This window comes from Aulonocara sp. 'chitande type north' Nkhata Bay, linkage group LG13 (assembly GCF_057382095.1).
Source record: "Aulonocara sp. 'chitande type north' Nkhata Bay isolate Kocher_YH1m ecotype deep benthic linkage group LG13, A_spYH_male_GT1.1, whole genome shotgun sequence".
NCBI classification, from domain to species: domain Eukaryota; kingdom Metazoa; phylum Chordata; class Actinopteri; order Cichliformes; family Cichlidae; genus Aulonocara; species Aulonocara sp. 'chitande type north' Nkhata Bay.
The window spans coordinates 26287189-26307349 of record NC_141356.1 but is presented as its reverse complement, the minus strand read 5'-3'; the positions used below and the strand labels follow the sequence as shown (position 1 = coordinate 26307349).

The 20161-nt window shown below is 39.7% G+C and overlaps 2 protein-coding genes across 2 annotated transcripts; both read right to left on the bottom strand.

Annotated features, from left to right (window-relative positions):
* Positions 1-26: 26 nt before the first annotated feature.
* alox5a (arachidonate 5-lipoxygenase a) lies at positions 27-10743 on the bottom strand. Its single transcript, XM_086259497.1, has 14 exons — positions 10436-10743; positions 9326-9524; positions 9134-9215; positions 8922-9044; positions 8217-8323; positions 7948-8120; positions 6819-6965; positions 6487-6690; positions 6325-6411; positions 4203-4381; positions 3893-4014; positions 3383-3483; positions 2028-2198; positions 27-1818 (listed from the first exon to the last, which is right to left on the bottom strand). The coding sequence occupies exons 1-14, from the start codon at positions 10583-10585 to the stop codon at positions 1639-1641; spliced, it is 2025 nt and encodes a 674-aa protein (XP_086115623.1). The 5' UTR covers positions 10586-10743; the 3' UTR covers positions 27-1638.
* Positions 10744-14165: 3422 nt separating this feature from the next.
* Positions 14166-19395, bottom strand: slc25a16 (solute carrier family 25 member 16). Its single transcript, XM_086259496.1, has 9 exons — positions 19258-19395; positions 18268-18360; positions 18045-18178; positions 17785-17848; positions 17542-17663; positions 17341-17407; positions 17068-17230; positions 16900-16968; positions 14166-15210 (listed from the first exon to the last, which is right to left on the bottom strand). The coding sequence occupies exons 1-9, from the start codon at positions 19349-19351 to the stop codon at positions 15054-15056; spliced, it is 963 nt and encodes a 320-aa protein (XP_086115622.1). The 5' UTR covers positions 19352-19395; the 3' UTR covers positions 14166-15053.
* Between the last annotated feature and the right edge of the window lie 766 nt (positions 19396-20161).

Below are 20161 nucleotides of genomic sequence, written 5' to 3'. Positions count from 1 at the left end.
TAAGTGACTTTTAAAACTTTGTGACTTTTAAAAAAAAAACAAGCAGGGACAAATACAGTCTTAATGGATAATTAAAAACATTTCAAAGGGCGTTGCGCTGTAGCACTTTAATTTATTTTCACCCAAATAAGCTGCAAATCATTTTGAAATCAGCTCTTTAGCCAGAAGCTGTAATGCCAGCGACAGAAACGTTCAGCTCGCCGCTCAATGATCTTGCCCTAAAACTTTTCTATGACAGAAATACAAACTTCACATTCAGCATATAGCAGAAAACACGGTTTGTCACCTTCTCTCAACCTCTTAAGTAATTGTTATGCAAGGGCAAGATGAGGAAAGACACCATCGTTTGAGTGAATGAAGGCAACACAATATGTACCCGTGGATCTTTAAAAAAATAACTCTCAAAAACTTTTTTTTTGTGATTGAAAAAGGTAAACTTTCACATATTCTATATTAATCACACACTAATTCTCACAAATTAGAATATTGCTTGCATAAATTACTATTCAAACATAATGATTAAACAACATATCTTCGGCGGTGTAGTTCTACTGCTGATTGGTCAGTTGTCCAGATGAAGATTGCCAACACCCTCCTAAAGGAGAGCCACACTGCTGAAAAGGCTGGCTGCTCACAGACGCTGTATCAAAGCATAACAGCAGGAAGTTGACTGGACAGGGAAAAGGTGCACAAGCAGCAGCCTTGAGAGGATTATCAGGAGAAGTCGATTCAAGAATTTGGGAGAACTTCACAAGGACTGCAGGAGAGACATCCTTAGGAAAGGACCCACATCCGTAACATCAGGTCATTCCTGTCAGAAGCATCTTACATGAGCTAAGGAGAGAAGGAAGTGAACTGCTGCTTATTTCAGATGAAGTACATTTTCTATCAAAGTACGAGACTGGAGAGGCACAGGTGTTTGAATTCTAGTGTGAACTTTCTGGAATCTGTGATGATGCGAGGTGCTGGTTGTTACTGGTGGTTGGTCCACTGAGATTCATCAAGTCCAAAGTCAACACAGGCATCTACCAGGATATTTTAGAGCTTCACGTTTCCTTTTGCTGAGAGGCTTTATGGAGATACTGATTTCATTTTCCGGCATGAAGCTTAGCATCTGCCCACAGTGCCAAAATAATTACCAGATGTTTTTTCTGACCATATTATTATTATTATTGTGTTTGATTGGCCAACCAGCTCACCTGACCTGGACTACAGAGAGAATGTGTGGGGTATATAGTCACAGTTAGATGAGAAACACCGGACTCAAAAAGGAACACAAGCTAAAAGCTGCTGTCAAAAACACCTCAGCAATTTTGATTCATTTCAGGAAATATTCAAATAATTTGGGACCCTGGATTTTTGACCATAACCAGCATAATTAAAGCGTTTTTTTAATGTTCACTTTACGTATAATGAATGTAGATTATATGAAAGTTTATCTTCTTGAATTATTACAATAAAAACCTTCAAAATATTCCGATTTTTCAAGATGCACAAGATTAAAAAGAAACCGCTTCCACAGAAATATCCCAATCATAGGTAACATAGAGCATATCTGGACAGCTCGGTAACATCATCAATCTTCAATCTGTATGTATAAGTATGAGCCTCTCCACTAAATTAGTCTTGTTTGAATTCTCAAACTGCAACACTGTTTGGGATTTTGTCAGGAGACATGTTGTAGTATGGTAGCTTCTTTCCCTCATTCCTCTTCTTGATGGAGCTGGTTATCTCTGCCAGCTCCTTCCTGAACTTTGCCATGGCATCCTTCACCGGTTTCTCTGTGAAGTGCTCATCAGGATACATTCCCAGGTACAACTGCAGAAAGAGTGAGACGTGATAGGTTTTTTAGCCTGGAGGAAGGCCACAAGGAAAAAGGAAGGAAAAAAGAAGTACATTCTGAAGCAGAGGAGAGCATCTTGGGAAATGAGAAATGTACCAAATGTATCAAACTTTTGATTGTTTTGGAGGTGTGTCTGTGCTGAGATTTGAAAGTGTTCGAACGGTTGTCTGTGTGCTTTTCCTACTTCATTCTCTTGGTATTGGCTGAGGGCCCAGACGGCCCCCAGGTGCCAGCTGGAGCGCCCGCGATCAGGAAGGCTCTCAACGATCAAATTCACATTGGCCAGACCTTTCTTGTTGGGTGGGGGTTGCCGCATGGTAGATGGAGCATTGGGGATCCAGGAACACCAGTCATACTACACAATGTACACAAAGATACAGTGTGTGCATTTACCCAAGTGCTGTACAACAGTACAAGTCTGATGTTAAAGAATAAATATTAAAGAATAAATATATATTCTTAGTACTTATTTTCTGATTATATTGTTTTATGTACTTTAATAATAAAGGCCTGTATAAAGCAGGGCCAGCTTTGAAGAATATAAAGAACCAGATTTAATACCGAGCAAAATCTTTCATCTTCTTCTGCTTTCTAATTTTACTTTTAGATTTCATAAGAAAATACTGCACCGCATATTACATGTGGAATTAATAGCTGCATAAAAGGTTTAAGATTTTATATTAAACAGACTTTTTGTAGGCAGACCCCATACAAATATAAATATACATATATAAAATACTGAAAACACATGGATGACCAGAGAATAAAGGGAGTTATAGGTTCAATTACCATGTAAAACATAATTCTCTCAGGGTGAAGTTACTGCCACATGTCCCCTGACAAAAGCCACATTCACTCACAGATTCATAGCTTTACTGTATCTATCACACACACACACACACACACACACACACACACACACACACACACACACACACACACACACACACACACACACACACACACACACACACAGTGGATGCAGTATCATGCCAAATGATTAGCAGAAGCCAGGGATCGAACTGCCGACCTTATGTGACCTTTAGTTCTCTTGGCTGCCACTCTCTTAGGATAGCTTAAGCTTAAATATTATTGATAGATAGAATTATTTCGAACATGCAAATATAACTGAAACAACAAGAGAAATAAAAAACAAAACTTCAAAAAAAAAATCATCAAGTTTTCATGTCTATATCTATGTCTACAGAATGTGTGTGCTCGAAATGTGTGTGCTTGTTAATGTTGTTGTGTTTATTGGGCGTTATTTTTTACCAAAAAGAGTAACAACCACTGCTGTAGGAAACGTAGTCACCACTAGTTTCACCTCAATCGGCTGCAGCAGGAAAACTTTGCTGCGGGTTTTAAATGCACACACTGATGCTTCAGTAGGAACAGTGTACAAAAACGTTTTTCTGTATTAATGAAACTTCTGCAGTAGCAAGTGTTTTTTTCTAATATTTCTGACATTTTTTACTTTAAGTAGGTACTTTTTGACTTAAAAATCAATGAATTTCCACTTCTAGACACGCCTCCATTTACCTGTCCGAAGTTGACAGCTGCATGCTGGGCTGAGGCAGTGAAGATAATAACGGTCAGGTACTCTATCAGTTCCTCGCGTGTCTTCACGGACTTGGGAAACTCTATGCACGAAAGTGGGAACATAGAATCGACAAAATGAGCTCCAAGCTTTTTTCTTTCTTTTTTTTTCCACCGCTTTTTTCTTTTGCAAGTCTATCTCTGCACATTGCACTCAGAATAGACAAGCGTGGTGAAATGCAGAAGCATTACAACATCAGGACTCAGGGAGTGACACAATCAGACTGCTGTGGCTTCCCTCCTTCACCCTTAAACTATTCATCCATAAGAGAGCAGATTTGAATTTATAATGCTGTCTGTTTCCTGTCATACCCGTCTTCCAGAAAACACCAGAGTAGGAGAGCAAGCATCTTTTCTCCTTGAGAAAAAGTCTGAATGGATGGTTGGGTGGTGTATTTTGCTCGATGCTGCATTAGCAAAAGAAACCTCACGCAAAACAACTCCTCTACCTACCGCAGTAATCCAGGTCCTGCATACCGAAGCTGCACACATCTTTAACAAAGGCCTGGATTTCTTCATCTCCCTGCACTCTCTCATCGCTTGTGTAATAAATATTCACAACATCAGACACAAACCTGTGGGGAAGAAAACGGATGTCATGTCACGTACAGAGGGAAAAAATGCTGTAACTTCTCTTATTTGAAGCACACACACACACAAGGGTAGAAATCTTCCTACACCTCTCGCTGTTTGTTCTTTCTTACAACTGCCCTCACTCCTTTCTCAGTGCTCTGTGCTAAAACTTTAAAAAGTCATTCCTCACCTCTTGGTAGCCTCCCACACCTTGTAGCCATCATCCCTGTAGAAGTAGGTGGGCAGTTCCTCCTTACTGTCCACACCACGGGACTTGATCAAATCAGGGAAGCACAGAGACCTGAAGGTCAAAGTCTTCACAGCCCTCTGAACCATCTGGACGTGACCGCCTCCGCCTGTTGCATTCGCCTTTATGAGGATGCAGAACATCATCCTTATTTAAACTGAAGCAAATTTAACTTTCAGTCTTCAATAGGAATGCACTTTTGCTAAATTCCCTACTTCATTATTTCACTATGTTAGTTAGATTTTTGTTTGCTAAGCTAAGCCTCAGTGTTTTGCGAATAAAGGAAGATCCAGTTAAGTTTGTTTGTTGAGAGACTGGGTTTGCTTTCAGAGGGGCTTGAAAGCCTTTAAATACCATAGGAACCACAAATAGACCAGCAGTCTGAGAGCAAAGTGGTCTATACAGTACTACGAGATCTCTGAGATAAGATGACGCCTGATTATTCAAGACCTTTTATGTGAAGGCAAGGACATTAAATTGAGTTCTGGATTTACCAGGGAGCCAATGAAGAGAAGCCAATATGTGGGAAATATGCTATCTCTTTCTAGCCTTTGTTGGCTTTTCTGGGAGTTTTTAGGACATCATGATAGGAATCAGTTACAATAGTGCAGGCTGGAAGTAATAAATGCATGAACTACTTTTTCAGCATCACTCCAAAACAGGATGTTTTTTTATTTTAGAGATGTTGTGCACAAGAAAGCAGTCCTAAATATTTGTATAATATGTGCACTGGTGGACAGAAATGACACCAAGATTCCTCACTGGAGGCCAAAATAATGTCATCCAGATTAAGTAAAGGGTATTAGGGCCAATTACAATGACCCCTGTTTTATCTGAATATAGAGGCAGTAATTTAGAGGTCATCCAGGTCTTTAAATCTTTAAGACTGTCAGGGGCTGGGGCTGTGACCCAGCATTTTGAGTCACCTGTGTGATTTATATTCTTATATTGTATTGAATATATGCTTAGTTCTTGTGTTGTCATTATTAGTTAGGATTTAGCTGAGTTTTATTCTAGTTTAGGTTTCTATGCCCCCTTCTGTGAGTCTGTTCTTGTCTTCTGTGTTAGTTGTCAGGTCTATGTCTTGTCATGTTTACTGTTTATTTTGAAAGTCTTGTGTCCATGTTCCATGTATTTTGTTTTACTTCCCCTGTGGTGTCACGATGTTCATCTGTGTCAGGTGTATCCTCATGTATTTCCACTTCCCCTGATCACCTCCTGTGTGTATTTAGTCTGTCTATTGTCATTCTGTCTTTGTCAGGTCGTCTGTTTATTTTCCCTCCTCAGTACTGTCTCCTCCTGTGTTCTGCATTTGGGTCCATTCCATTAATACACCGGTGAATATCGCCGTGAGAAAGACATTCCTCCAGTTTACCTAATTAGTGTGTTATCTGGCTTCACGAATAGAGTTGTGTGCTATGCATGCTATGCCTTTGAATGATACTGCATAAGGGAATACAATATTATGGTCAGCAGTATCAAACGCTGCACTGAAGTCTAGCTGTACAAGCACAGAGAGGAGTCCACTGTCAGAGACCATAAAAAGATCGGCTTTAATCTTCACTAAAGCCATTTCTGTGCTGTGATGAGCACAAAAATTACTCTGCAGACGATTAGTTAGTTGTAATAGCCCAGTTAGCTGCTGGCCCATAATTATCCAAGACAGCTGGATCAAGTGACAAATCACAGCTTTGTAAGTAATGGCTTAATTACTACAACCTTAAAGGGCTGTAGTACACAGCCCATTAATAAAGATCAATTGATCATATTTGAGATTGAAGCATTAAATGATGGTAGGGCTTCTTTGAGCATTCTTGTATGAATTGGATCTAATAGACACGCCGATGGTTTGGAGAAGGTAATTATTGAAGTTAACTCAGAAAGATCAATCAGAGAGAATGAGTCTAAATAAATATCAATAATATGTTAAGCAGCTGTACGTAATGATGTGTCTGAGAGAAGGTTATGAGTATTTTTTTCCTCTAATGGTTAAAATTTAATTTGTGAAGAAATGAATGAATTCATTATTCATTAAGGTTAAAGGAATGATTATCCACAAACTCGCCTTGTCGAAGATGCCGCACTCACAGATGAGCTGCTCTCGAGCCTTGGTATTGATTGCGATGGTAAAACGAATGTGTGGGATGAGTAGCTGGGAGAAGGATGGACAACCAGTAAACCAAGGAATCAATAAGTCATAACATTTAATAATAAGCTGGAGTTTTACCTTAAATGCAGGGTGAACAGCAGGAAGCTGCCTGAACATGGCAATACCAAACACCTCTGTCATCAGATGTGTCCGGAGCAGGTGTGTGATTGTCTGGTGGTGGTGGAAGTCACTGGAGCGGACCCAGATCTTAGCCAGCAGCCAGTCGTACTGACCGTCAGTTGGCAGGAAGATGGGGTTGTCTTCACCTGGAACCTGGCCAAGCTGAAAAAGACCAGCGTGGAATGAAAAAGCAAGAGTTTCAGTCAAACTGAAATTTCAGCTGCATGAAGAAATGGTCGCCTGTTAAAAACAACGTAACACACAACTGCTGCTGTTGAGCATCTTTTTACCTGTATGGCTATGGGCATGATCTTGTTCTGAGCATTCTTGTATAGCAAACAGATCGGAGCTGCCAGGTACTGCAGTGTGCAGGGGTCTGTGGAGTTTGGAGTGATGCCGTCTAGCACCTCGTAGTCTACTATGTAGATGTTACCTGCCTGGAGTGAGAACACCAGTTTATTTTTTGGTTATAAGATTGGGCAAACCTGCAGTCAGCTGAGACTAAAGAAGTCACTTGGATGAGTGACGAAATGTTTCTCCCACTAAAAACGTCCAGATGAACAGAATCAGCTTTTGGAGAACACCAGTTTATATTATGCATTAGTTCCCAAAGTGTGGGGCGCGCCTCCTTGGACACTGCTAGCATAATGGACAGGTTTTTTGATGGGGCTCCCACACAAACGCAAACCAGAGGCTGAAGCATCGCCAGATATGCTTCCAAACCCAAGACTAGAACAGCAGCTGTCGTGCCAAGGTAGGTATCCCCGACAGAATTAGTTTCCCCTGCGTCAGGAACACACGTTGGGCTCTCCAAATCAGGGACAAACAGTATCCCACATTCTTGATTTTTAGTTCACGAACGCTTCTTATAACGACTAACTATTCCTGAAACTTTGGAGGTTTTAGCTCTTTATACAGTAAAGTTACAGGAGGATAAAAATAATTATCAGGAAAAATGTCCTTCGTTTGTTAAAACAATCCCATCCGATACCACATGAATAAACATATAATTTTCTGTTGTAGCCCTCAAACTGAATGGTAATGTAACGACACTCACTTTTCACTTTTTCACAAAACTAAAACATAGTTGTTTATGTTTTTAAACCCATTTTGCACAGAGAGACATTTTTTGAAAAATGTATTGACATCAGCGTTGAATATTCTTACACAGTCAAAAAAAATAGACATAAAATAATAACACAATAAAGACGGTTCGTTTTTCTGTTATTCAAAAGGGGGTAGTGGTTTATTTTATTATTTCTTGTAAAATAAAGGGGGGGCTGGCAAAAAAAAAGTTTGGGAACCACTGCATTAGCGGGAGATTTAAAGAGAGCTGTAGCTGCTGTCAACATAAACCTGACAAATTTTTCACACTGATAAATCCACTACATTCAGAGAAACAAACATAGCCATGTGTACCTCTATTTCCTCCTCCAGGGTGAGCTCCCTCTCCAGGCTGACAGCAACCATCTCATGAGTGACGGGAAACTTGTCAGGGAGCTTCTTGCACTTCCGGATCAGTACAGGGTTGCAACCATTCAGAAACTGGTATCCAAACATGAAATCCTCTTTCCAGTGTTGCATCACATACTCTGAATATTATATCATGTCAGAATCTCAGAGGAAATATCTAAAATATTTAATGTGATATAAGTATGTTTGTATAATGTAGTGTAGATGAAGCTGACCTGAAATGGTGTTTTTGATTCTCACAAAGATTTTCTCAAAGTCAGAGAAGTCACTCCAGGAGGACTGGAACATGTGCATGAACTGGTTCACAAACAGGTTCTCTATTCTGGAAAATCATCATCGTAATCACAATCACCGTTATGCACAACATTCAAGAAAACCAAAGAATCTGAAATTGGATGTATTTTGGAGCAAAGAATCAAAGAAACACTGCTGTTAAAATAATTTCAGGAAAAGAAAACGACGTCTGATGATGCAGCAATGCTCACTTTTTGACGTTACTTCTGTCCACAAAGCTGCAGCATTTCTGAAGAAACAACTGGAGCTCAAAATGGATAACTGGTTTAGCCATTCGATTATAATATTAGCATGAGTATTTTTGTTCACCCTGCTCGTGACGCAAACAGTTGTGTTTTGGATCTGTTTTGTGTTTGCATCTACTCGCAAGCTCACACGTCTGCCTACAAGCGCAATGCAAATGTCTCCGGTGATAAACAGACAATGACACCACTGTTTATGTTTTGGGTTTTTTTCCTGGTTAGCCCTGAGTACAGAAAATAAAGAGCATATCATCAGGCATCAGCCCATCGTTTGATTCTGAATGCTTTGCATTAAACAGGGGTTAAAACTCCACTGACTCCCTCTGTGCTGTATACTGAGGGACTCGTTCACCTTTGCAGGCAGTTGTAAGTGGGGTCACTTACGCCTTGCTGTAGTTCAGTATGAAGTCCACTCCTTTCTCACTGTCAAACTGGATGTCCCGGGGCAAATCCTTGTGTCTGTTAGCATCTATACTCATAGGAAAGCCTGGCTGCCACTCTCTCCATCTGTAAAATGCAGCAGTGTTGTTAGAAAACATCCTCATCAGCCTGCCTGTACCTCACAATAACAAGCTGGAGATGCAGCGCAAACTTGCCTGTAGGTTTTTCTCCTCCCGTCCAGCTCTTTCTGTCTGTGCTGCTTGACCAGACTGGTCTTATCATCCTGAGGCAGATGTGCTACAAGAGAAAGAAAAAGTGTGGAACTCGTTTTTCCACTGCAGGTTGACAGATGAACAAGACAAAACATGTGATTTGTGTGGCAAACAAACAAAACAAGAGATGACTACCTCGTCCATCTCGGAGCACCACTTCCTTGTCATTCACCAGCCAACAAAAGCAGGGGAACTCCAAGTAGTCTCCAGATGGGGTCTTGACAGTGATGTACCTGCAGTACCAGTCGTCTTGCACCCAGTACTTCTTCTTCTCAATCTTCACCAAGACGATATCACCCAGGTTCTCCCCAACTCTCACCTCATAGGAGTCCACCTGAAACGTGGTCAACATCTACCGTCAAAAGTGAATGCTGAAAACTGCCAGTTTATTATTAAATGGGGGGAAAAGAAATTTCTAAGCATGTAATATGGGACATTTTTAAGTAAAAAACAAAATAGAAGCATATGCATGTTTGTAAGTGGGTTGAATCTATAATCTGTAAACAAAATAGAAAAACCTTTTTAATATATTATTTGAACTGAAAATTAAATCTAAGCAATCTAAGAAATTAGAAATGAGTAAATTTAACATTTATAATATAAAATTCACTTTCTGTAATTTCCCATTGTTTAATTTATACCCATAGATTTACCACAATCAACTGTAACATTAAAACCACCCCCCTGATAGTGCATAATGCCCCCCTACTGCTGCCAAAACAGGTCAGATTAATCAAAGCGCACAGGGCCTCTGAGCTCTTAAAATGGCTGTTTGGCACAGAGGTGTTGGCAGAAGGTGACCTCAGTCCTGTGGGGCCTTTTGTTTTGTACTGAAAGTAATTCTAATTTTGAAAGGTGCTACTTTAATAACCTACTGATCATCTCATCGGGTTATAAAAGTGGCTCCGTTTCCGTCACTGCACACAGCAAAATCTCCAGTGTTAAATTAACACTAGAGAGTGTCTATATGGGTCCACTCTGAGTGTTAAATACAACACTGTTGGGTGTTAAATGAACACTTTTGACAGTGTTATATGTTTAAAAGCAACCCAGTTAGTTTTGAAGATTAACAATGACTAACACTGAGCAGTGCTGATTTTCTAACACTGGAATATTTCTAACATTTTGAGTTATTTTCCAGTGTTAGAAAATCAACCATACAGTTATCAGCTGTTTGTGATCATCATCCATGAATATAAAATAAAAATAAAACAGTCATCTTCGCAGCAGTTTTTCATCACTTACCGCTCCTCTCTCAAAGTCATTGTAAAGAGGTTTGTCCAGGAGCGTTCTCTCGCTGCACCCCTCCGTGCCCACAAGTGTAATATAGATGTAATCATCAGTCCCCGCAAACCACTGGTTCCCTGTGGCAATTGTAACTGTATAAGAAGGCATGACGACCACACAGGACGTAAAGAACTCCAGCAATGTCCCAACAACGTCTGAAGGTGAAGAAATCTGCAGTAAATCTCTTCTATTATCACCTACGAGAGGTTGAATCTGAGATGTTTAGCAGCCGTTGGTTCCCCTTCTTGCCTAAAAGCTTTTCTTCGGTGATGTAAACTTCGCACTTGTTGCTACAACTCAAGCATCAAGATATTGTATAATCATGTGACAGGGGGAGGTGCATGACGAGAACTAACTGACCTCCCTGTGATGTGACTGACTGCCACGCTTTGACTTGAAATGAGGTCAAAATATAATATAGCCGTCCTTCCTCTGTTATTGTAGGTGTTTTAAGGCCTACAGACATAAATGTGGACACAAGAAAAGGTGTCTTATTCCAGAAACAAGTATCAAATTAAACTTTCTTTCTTTTAAACCTTCCTTTGTCTGCAGACAAAGGAGTTTTTTTAAATATGTATATAAGGGACAGCATCCCTGATTTTGGAATTCCTTTAGGAAAACAGAGACGAGCACGACAACCTACATTAAAACACTAACAGACTTTAACTAATTTGATGTGAAACTGTATCAAAAAACATATGAGTCTCTATTAGGTGTATCTTTTGCATCTGTGTCTCATTTACAAATCAAATCACTAGGTGCCATGGGACAACAGTGGATGGTAGTTTTAGTAAAATAAATGCAAATGCATCAGCGAGTCCCCCTGTGTGGTTTTAAAGGGGGGGAAAATATAACGTCAACATGAAAAAGGAGCTATACGTGCCAAACTCAGAGTGGGAAAAGGAATGAAGTTGTTGCTTCGTCACTGACTGGATTCAAAAGTGTTTTTCCTCTCGTAAATGATAAAAGCAAGGAGAAAGAAACTCCTGCTCCTCATACTTGGATGGAGTAGTAAGGGACAGCATCTTCAGAAGAAACGTGAAATCAAAGACAAAAATAAAGATACCAGACCTCGTACTGTTTTAAGAAGATGGCATGTAATTATATCATTCAGACACTGCTTTTAAAAAGCATGGCAACTAAAACTGAACAAGTACAAAGTCAGAAAATAAAGCTCACAAACAAACAAAACAAGGCATTTTCATTGTTCATTTCTAAAACAAAAAAAGATATTCTTTCAGCCCCATCTAGCCCGGCAGTGCTTCTCCACATAAACACCCGAACAATAACAATCCATTACCAGTGGCAGTGGGCAGTAGGAGCATCGAGTGAGGGGAAAGCTGTTTTTAAAAAACCCAATATGGAAATAAGAGGAACGGTATGAAAAACAATGATGAAAGCATTTGTGCACTCTGGAGTAATGACTGCTGAAAGGTCTGTTTCCTGAAAGTAGCTGCAACTTGGTATTAGTATGTCAGTAAGTCCAACAATGTAGGTGTACTGTATTTGTTTATTGAAGTCACACACAGACTTCGTCACCTGCACTTTTACATTTGAAACTTTTGATATGGAAGAAGTCTGCTTTCCTACATCTTTAGACTTTTTTTCCAACACCTTTAGTCACAAGTCTGTGTCTAACACCGAGTCTTTAGAGCGTGTAAGCTGCCCAAAATGTCAGCACATTTCAATATGCTACAACAGTCCTTTCTGACCCCTCAAGTGTGCTTTCCAACAGAATGATTAAAGACCAGTTTGAACCTGTCCACACTTTAAACTGGATCTTCTGGGACTTCAGTGGATTAAGCAATAAATTACTCTATGAACGGACAGCAGATCAGAAGAAAAAAAAAAAAAAGCTATCTTCTGTACAAATTTGCAGCTGAGCTGTCGACGTAAAACAGCGCACCTCTCTAGGAGATATTCAAATGAGACAGAGGTGTATATTAGGGGAAAATCCCTCTGTGATGGGCATGAGCAAACTGTGATAAAGAGTATGTAGACACGGCTTCATTTGAAAGACTCACAAACCCATAATGGTGGAAAGCACCGTTTTAAGAATCTGCCTTTTGCACTTCCCCGCCCCATTCATATATACCTACACACATGCACGCACACATGTTAAAGCTGAGGCATCAGCTGACTCACGCAGACAAATGTTTAATAAAACATACTAATCACTCTGAAGAAGTGAGATATTGAATGCAGAGAAAGGCAAGAGGCTAAATAAAACTAGGATGCCTGATCAACAATTAAGGATCCTTATTATTGGTGACTTGAAGGCATGTGATGAAAAAGATCCAAACATAATTTTTTCTTCAGTAATTAATTCGCTTTTTTTTCTCTCCTCTTGGACAATAAATGTAAACAGTCACAGTGAAACTCCAGTGAAACACAGCATGTATGATTATTACTATCTGAATGACTTCTTGTGGTTAAAAGCAAACCCAAGTTCCTTAATCTGTCAAGAAGTTGTTGATTTCATATGAATGTTGCCAACAGTAAACAAAACATATCAGTGCTGCCACCCAGTGGCAACAGGTCGCTAAATCAATAAATACAGCTAGAGTCATTAAGTGCAAATTACTCCTGAGTCCCATCTGGCAATCGTGTCCCTCCACGATATCAGCCCAGAATCCACATTATATCAAAATCTCAGCATCTCAAAAGATCTGTGTGAACACCAGTGATCGACGGTGGACACGATTCAGTCTAATCAAAGACACAGACTATATCATTCAGACATCTAAGAGCACGTTAAACAGAAGAGCAAGGGTCTTTCAGCATTTGAACATGTACACAGTAACTGCTCTAATTAAGTATTCTGGCAGTAAAATAAGGGATTGTTTCAAAATAAAAGTCATGTACCACATATGTCACAGCATCTCTAAAAAATATGCAATTTCCTTAAGTTGTGCAGTTTATAATTAAACACTAAGCTTTAAATCTGCAAAATACTTTAACTTATTTTACAATTACTCTCAAATTTCAGCCAAAGCTACGTTTTACCACATTGAAATAAAATAAAGATATGACATATAATAAAGACGTCAACACATTCCTATTCTCTGTACAAAAAAAAAAAATTATATATAAGGGGTGCAACGATACTCGTATCGATATTGAACCGTTCGATACAATGCTTTCGGTTCGGTACGCATATGTATCGAACAATACAAAATTTTAATTTATTTTATCAACTTTTCTTCTGACGATGCTGTCTGTGTTGAGCGCTCAGTGGATCTGCGTTCGACTACTCCGCCTAGGCTGCACTGTCAAGCGCAGATCCACTGAGCGCAGCGCAAGCTAGCAAGACAGAAGCTAAGCTCGTTGCAACATGGCAAATTGAACCTCCCCCACCCTCATTCAGATCTGGCCTTTGGAACTATCTTGGTTTTCATATGACGTATGACCCTGAAGGTAAGCGCGTCATGGACAAAAGTAAAACAGTATGTCGGATGTGCCACGCAATGCTCAATTACATGGGTGGGAACTAGTGCATTAGCGCAGTTAGCTCGTTAAGGTGTTGACGTTGTCCAGCCCCACACACAGGGCGATCTGCGGTAGCTCGTTAATGGAGATTTGCTGTGTTGTGGCGTTAACGTCATTTCAGATTAACGCTGACAGCACTAGTGGGAACAAAATGAATATGACTGCACATTTACGACATCATCCTAGTGCAAAGACAAGGACATCATCCTAGTGCAAAGACAAGTGGAAGCAGACAAAAACAACAAGCACCCATGCTACAAACTTTACCCGAGTCATTTAGACAGCCGTTAGCACAGGATTCTCCTCATAGGGACCTGATATGTTTAATATGCTGCTGAGAATATAGCCCAGAAGAAGCGTATAGTATAGCTTTTATTTTGGAAAGAGCCATTTCTCTGTAAAAAACTCGATTTTCCAAAGTTGAGTGATTTCTCGATCAGATAGAATTATTATTTTATCCCCTTGTTGTTTCAGCAACATTAAATTTAAAAACCGTATGTTTGAGTTAAAATATATATTTATAATTTTAATAAATGACAAATTAAAAAAGCATGAACTTTTTTTGTATCGAAAAAAATATTGAACCGAACCGTGAATTTTGTGTATCGTTGCACCCCTAATATGTATATATGTATATATATATATATATATTTCTTTAGAGAGCTTAGTTGGATCATTTTATGCATCTTAAAATCTCTTCACCAGGTCAGAACATAGAAAACACCACTATAAAAATGCATTTCTCAGATCACTGCGCGCTGTGAATGATGCAGCTTTAAAAAGAAATAATGTTAGGGTTACTGTGGGGCAGGTTACACCCATTTATGAGCATGAAGGAAGAAATTAAAATTATGAGTTGTTGAATTACAAAAGCAAAAAGTAAGAAGGAATGAAACAGGACAGACATGGAGTTGATTTTTCATTTCATATTCAAATCCCTTTTTCGGTGAGGAAAAGGCAGTTCCTGCACTCAGGAGTTTAAGACATAGTGAGCAACCTTCAGATGAAGGAAGCGTTGAAGTCGGCTGGCATTAAGTCTAGGAGCACAAAGGCCTGGGTGCAGCCTGGGAGGTACAAAAAACAGCCACTAGTTCAGGTGGAGGACCTGCTTCATGAACTCATAGGTGGTAAAGGCCACGGCCTGGGAGGGGACACAGCGGATGTAGTTGAGAGAAAGGCCTCGGTACAATCCTTTCTTCACCCCAAACGTATTATACACGTACTTTAGTGTCTTGATCAGTGATCTGTTTAGGTAAAGACAGAATACATAAATAAATACACCTTTTAGAAGAGAAAAGAAAAACAGTATTTTTTAACTCTTTATCCCTTGAAAACAAACTGAGCGGTTTCCTTCATATTTCAGGTGCTCAGGGTATCCTTGAACTATTCTAACAGTCATCAAACCACGTTTTTATTGATATATACTGAGGTTGTCTTTATGGGGAACAGATTTAAATGATTTAATCTCCAAACTACCTTAAATAATGTTTGTTTTTTGAAACGAAAAATTTGCCATTTTTATTCGTGACCTTTGAGGTTGCATAAATCAGCTGTAATCACACAAAAACTTGTCTTTGGTAGTGACCGATGAACTGTACTTGTGAAAACATCCAAAAATTTTTTTACATAACATTGTAAGCAGAACACAAGAAGGGTGAGAAGTGTTTATACTGGCATCTGTGAACTTTACAGCTATGAATGGTATGTAGCTGTAGCTTTATAACTCAGTTACTACTACAGTACTAAAAATGTCGGCCCTTTTTTTCCCTTTTTAATCAATAGTACCATATCTAGACTAAACAAGCACAAAACCTCAGGAATTTTCTCCTTTTTAATCATTAAGTTAACCACACAAAACCAAATGTGAAATCAACCTTTTTAAGCAGTCAATGTACAAACACTACCAAGGAAGTGAAAGATGTAAATGGGAGACAAATGTTATTTATTATGGAGCTCTTGTTACAGAATGCATAAAAACTGAGACTATTATAATCAGATGTGCTTTTAAAAGCAAAGACACGAGAATCAAATATTTATTCAGCTTGATGAGCGACTTAGGTTAACTTCATCAGCGCTGTGTTGTGTGAGGTGTTTTTCTATTATTCCCCTCAGTATGACATTACACCTAAGAACCAATTACCCCTTCATTTCTCTCTGAATGTGTTGCATACACTCACTGGCCACTTTGTCAAGCTCAGCTGTTTAACTGTTTAACGCAAATCTCTAGTAAGCCAATCAGATGGCAGCAAATTAATACATTTAGGTATGCAGACATGGCCGAGACAACCTGCCAAAGTTCAATCTGAGCATCAGAAAAAACATGTTTTAAGTGATTTTGAAAGTGGCATCGTTGTTGGTGCCAGACGGGTTGGTCTGAATCTTTCTGATCTACTGGGACTTTCCTCACACAACCATCTCTAAGGTTTACAGTGAATGCTCCCAAAAAAGGGAAAATTATCCAGTGAATGATAGTTTTCTAAAGCTCAGATCCGCTCAAACTGCTTTCTTGAACATGACATGAATGAAACGGCTTCTATAGGCACTTGATCTCAATCCAACTGGGATGCAGTGGAAGAGGAGGTTTGCATCATCAGTGTGCAGGTGATGAATCTGCAGTAGCTGTGTGATGCCATCATTAAACATGGCATTCTTTGCAGAGTGTTTCCAGCAACTTGGTGAATCTATGCCATGAATAATTAGGGCAGCTCTGAAGGCCTCAAACCCAGGGCAAGCAATAAAGTGACCAGTGAATGTAAAATCATGTCAGACCACATAAAAAAAAAAAAAAAACACCTATTTTTTTTCTTTGTTTGTTTTCTTTCCACTTTAAAATTAAAACATCTTGTCTTTATGTCTTTATACTAGGAAAATAAATATTTAACTATTTGTAACATATAAATGAGGCGAATGTAGCGAACAACAGTGATACTTACACACATTTCTCTGAGTCAGGAAGCACAGCGCCTAACTGCATTCTTCTTCTAGCCACATCCAAAGGGTACCTAGTGAGACAGCATACAGCGTGACACATGAACCATCAGTCAATCAGTCTAATCAACAGCAAAGCCCTGCTGGGCATCGCAAATTAACCAGTCACTTACGATGCCGTCTGAGCAATAGCCCCCGCAACCCCTCCACAGAGAAGATTGACATGGGTTTTCAAAATGAGCACATTGGGGTTGTCTGAGGAAGGCCGTCCAAGCAGCTCTGGGAAATGTTTCAAACCCAGGCTTTTCAGGGTCCCGAAGGTGAAGAAAGACAGACCTAGGAGCATACAATGCAACAGAACCCACACTGGTTATATATGTGGGAGGGAAAAATGCATTTTATGTTGTCCTTCACATACTAGCATCAAAAATATTTCCAAAAATCACCTGCATAAGGCGCCATTCCAATAAGTGTTGGAGTAAGTCCCCTGTAGAAGCCCAAGACGCCTCCCTCCTTCACAAAAAAAGAAGAAGCAAATGTAAAAACGGGTATTGCAGGCAAATTGAGCTGATCTTAAATTAAAGGCTACAATCTTGTGTGAAGAGCATTTAGTTTATTAGACGCTTATTTGATCACTAGCAGATCACCTTAAGGTAGATGGTGTGGAAAGCATTAGCAATTCCAGTGTAGCGATGATCTCCCTTCACCTGGAAGGCCAGCCTGGCTCGGATTACATCCAGAGGGTAAGTGCATATCACTGCAGTCATCCCTGAAAAGTTAGTAATTAAAGAGGAACAAATAGCAATGATGGTTAGCTTAGAGGAAGGCACATTATCTACGTCAGAGGAGTGCATGGCACCCAACTGTCACAGACCAGGTATTATCAGTACCTGCCATAGATCCTGCCATGAGGCGGTGGATGTGTCCAGAGATGCCTATCTGTTTACTTAGCAGCTGTAAAGGGAATATTGGCAACATCAGCTTGGGTAGAAAATCAACGAACCAATAAAACAATGCAAAGATGAAACGAATGCTGTGATGCCAATACAGCACAAAATACACGGACATTAAAGCACACAGCATGAGGTTTAATCATTTTTATAGCTTTGACCTTTGACAGCAGCACTCCACAATAAAATGCATACTGTACCTTTTTATATTTGTCAAAGGCCATGAACTGGATGGCTCCGTAAGGAAATATCCTGACCATCATAGCCCCATTACCCTTGTACAAGCCAAGGATGCCTTCTTTTTTTGGCACAGCTCTGAGAGTGGAAATTACTCCTGCGAAGAAAGTCCTAAAGTTTCACTCCTATACAGACGTGTGGAAGCAAACACTTGTTAGCTCAATATTATTACTATTATTATTTTACCCAGATGTTTATAATGGGGGTTCTGGGCTTGAAGAAGAATCTTGACCCTGTCCAGAGGAGCGATGGTAGTCTTGGCACAGCATCCTGCTACACCTAAAAACAAAGAAAATGCCATTCAGAAACAGATGAATGATTGGTATTTTCTTTTTATTTATCTACAACTAACAAGCAAAAGTAATTGCCCTTTTCTTGCACAACAATGTCAAACATTTAACATTTTGTGGCAAGTCAGACACACAGGTAACCTGTCCAAACAAGATCGGCCAATCTGAGCCAACATCGGTGTTACTTGTGAGTTGCACTAAAGCTACAGAGATGAAATATGCAAATAATGATTAATTTAGCAGGAAAGTGCTCGTGTTCTTTAATCAAACAGTGCTGGAGTGCACTTTAATTGGTACTTTTACAAAGCTGTTATACTATGTGATGTTAATGTTTTTCTTATTATTCATATATCAGGTGTAAATTTTGAACTGTGAAGTGAAAATCTAACTTTTAGTTAAAGGAGAAATATAGAGTATTTTCTTGTTGACTAATACACCTGCCAGAGACACACCCTCATTTTAGCTGAAGAGCAGGTCAGATGAGAATGTTTAACTTTCCCCCCCCTACAATTTATGTAGCTTTATTAGTTTATTGGTCTACAAAGTTCATTTTATTTTGTTGGTCACATGCAACGCTTTGTACTTTGGTGCTAGCAAAAACAAACAGGCAGAGGCACTCACATTGATCGTCATCTTATTAGAATTGCCACTTAACCTAAAACCATGCATGTTTTTGGACTGTGGGAGGAAGTGGAGACCCATGCAAGCTTCATGCAAATGGGATTCAAACCCAAGACCTTGCTGTGAGATAACAGTGATAACCACCACCACTATTATCAGTAATAACGATGAATGAATCTGGCTTCATTCATAAAAAATAAATTAAGGCAAAGAAACTGTGTGACTGGAGACATCACTGCTTGTAAGCCGATGTGTCAGACCCTACCTCCAGCCACAAAGGAGCGGACCCAGTGGTAGTCCCCCTTGGAAGGGGTGCTGCTCATGGTGGGGCGTGTGGAGACCGCAGCCTCCGATGTCATCGTCCCTGCTCAGTGATCTGCCAAATCCATGACTTTACGGGTTCTGCAAAGGAAAATGAGATTGTGAGCATGTGGGTGTCGTTTTAAGGTATTGCTTAAAATATACAAAATTGGGCCCATAAGCAAAGCCAGCTGTCCTTTTTGAATGGCCAAATGGAGGTTGTGTAAGGTTAGTCACTGAGAAATTGCACCACTGTGAAGGTTAGTAGTCACAAGTAGCAGGGAGCTAAGAGACGACAGCACCCATGGACGTCTTAAAAACCATACTCACAGTATAATCAGAACTATTAATAAGTCCGAACAAGGAATTAAAGTCAACAAATATTTTGTTCCTTCGCTGAGTCGCCTCCTTCTCTCGTTTCTCTCATTCCTCTAGATACTCCTGGTTTTTACGGAGCCCACACTTCGTCAGTCAGCCGAAAGGCTGAAAGTCACGTTTAAATGCCGCAAATGCAGATCGATATGAGGCTTTGACAAGGGTGAGCACGCTCATGCCCTTCGCCCACAGACTGACGGCTTCAGCAGAAAAAAAGTCGCGCGATAATGACGGCGAACGACGTCGCAACTATGACGTAAGAGGATGGTTGTGTTTTTTTAATATAGCTTTATGAATATCTTTGATATCGACGTGAAATTTATATCGCAAAGTAAAACGTCACCGGTGAGACGAAATTTTCCTTAAAATTATTAGAAATATTCTAAAATATTACCCAGCGTCTTTCTTTAATTATTAACGAAGGAAAAAGAAGAAAACTCGCTTAATTAATTAACTAATTAATATTTAGCTAAGTACCCATTAGCGACCACGCC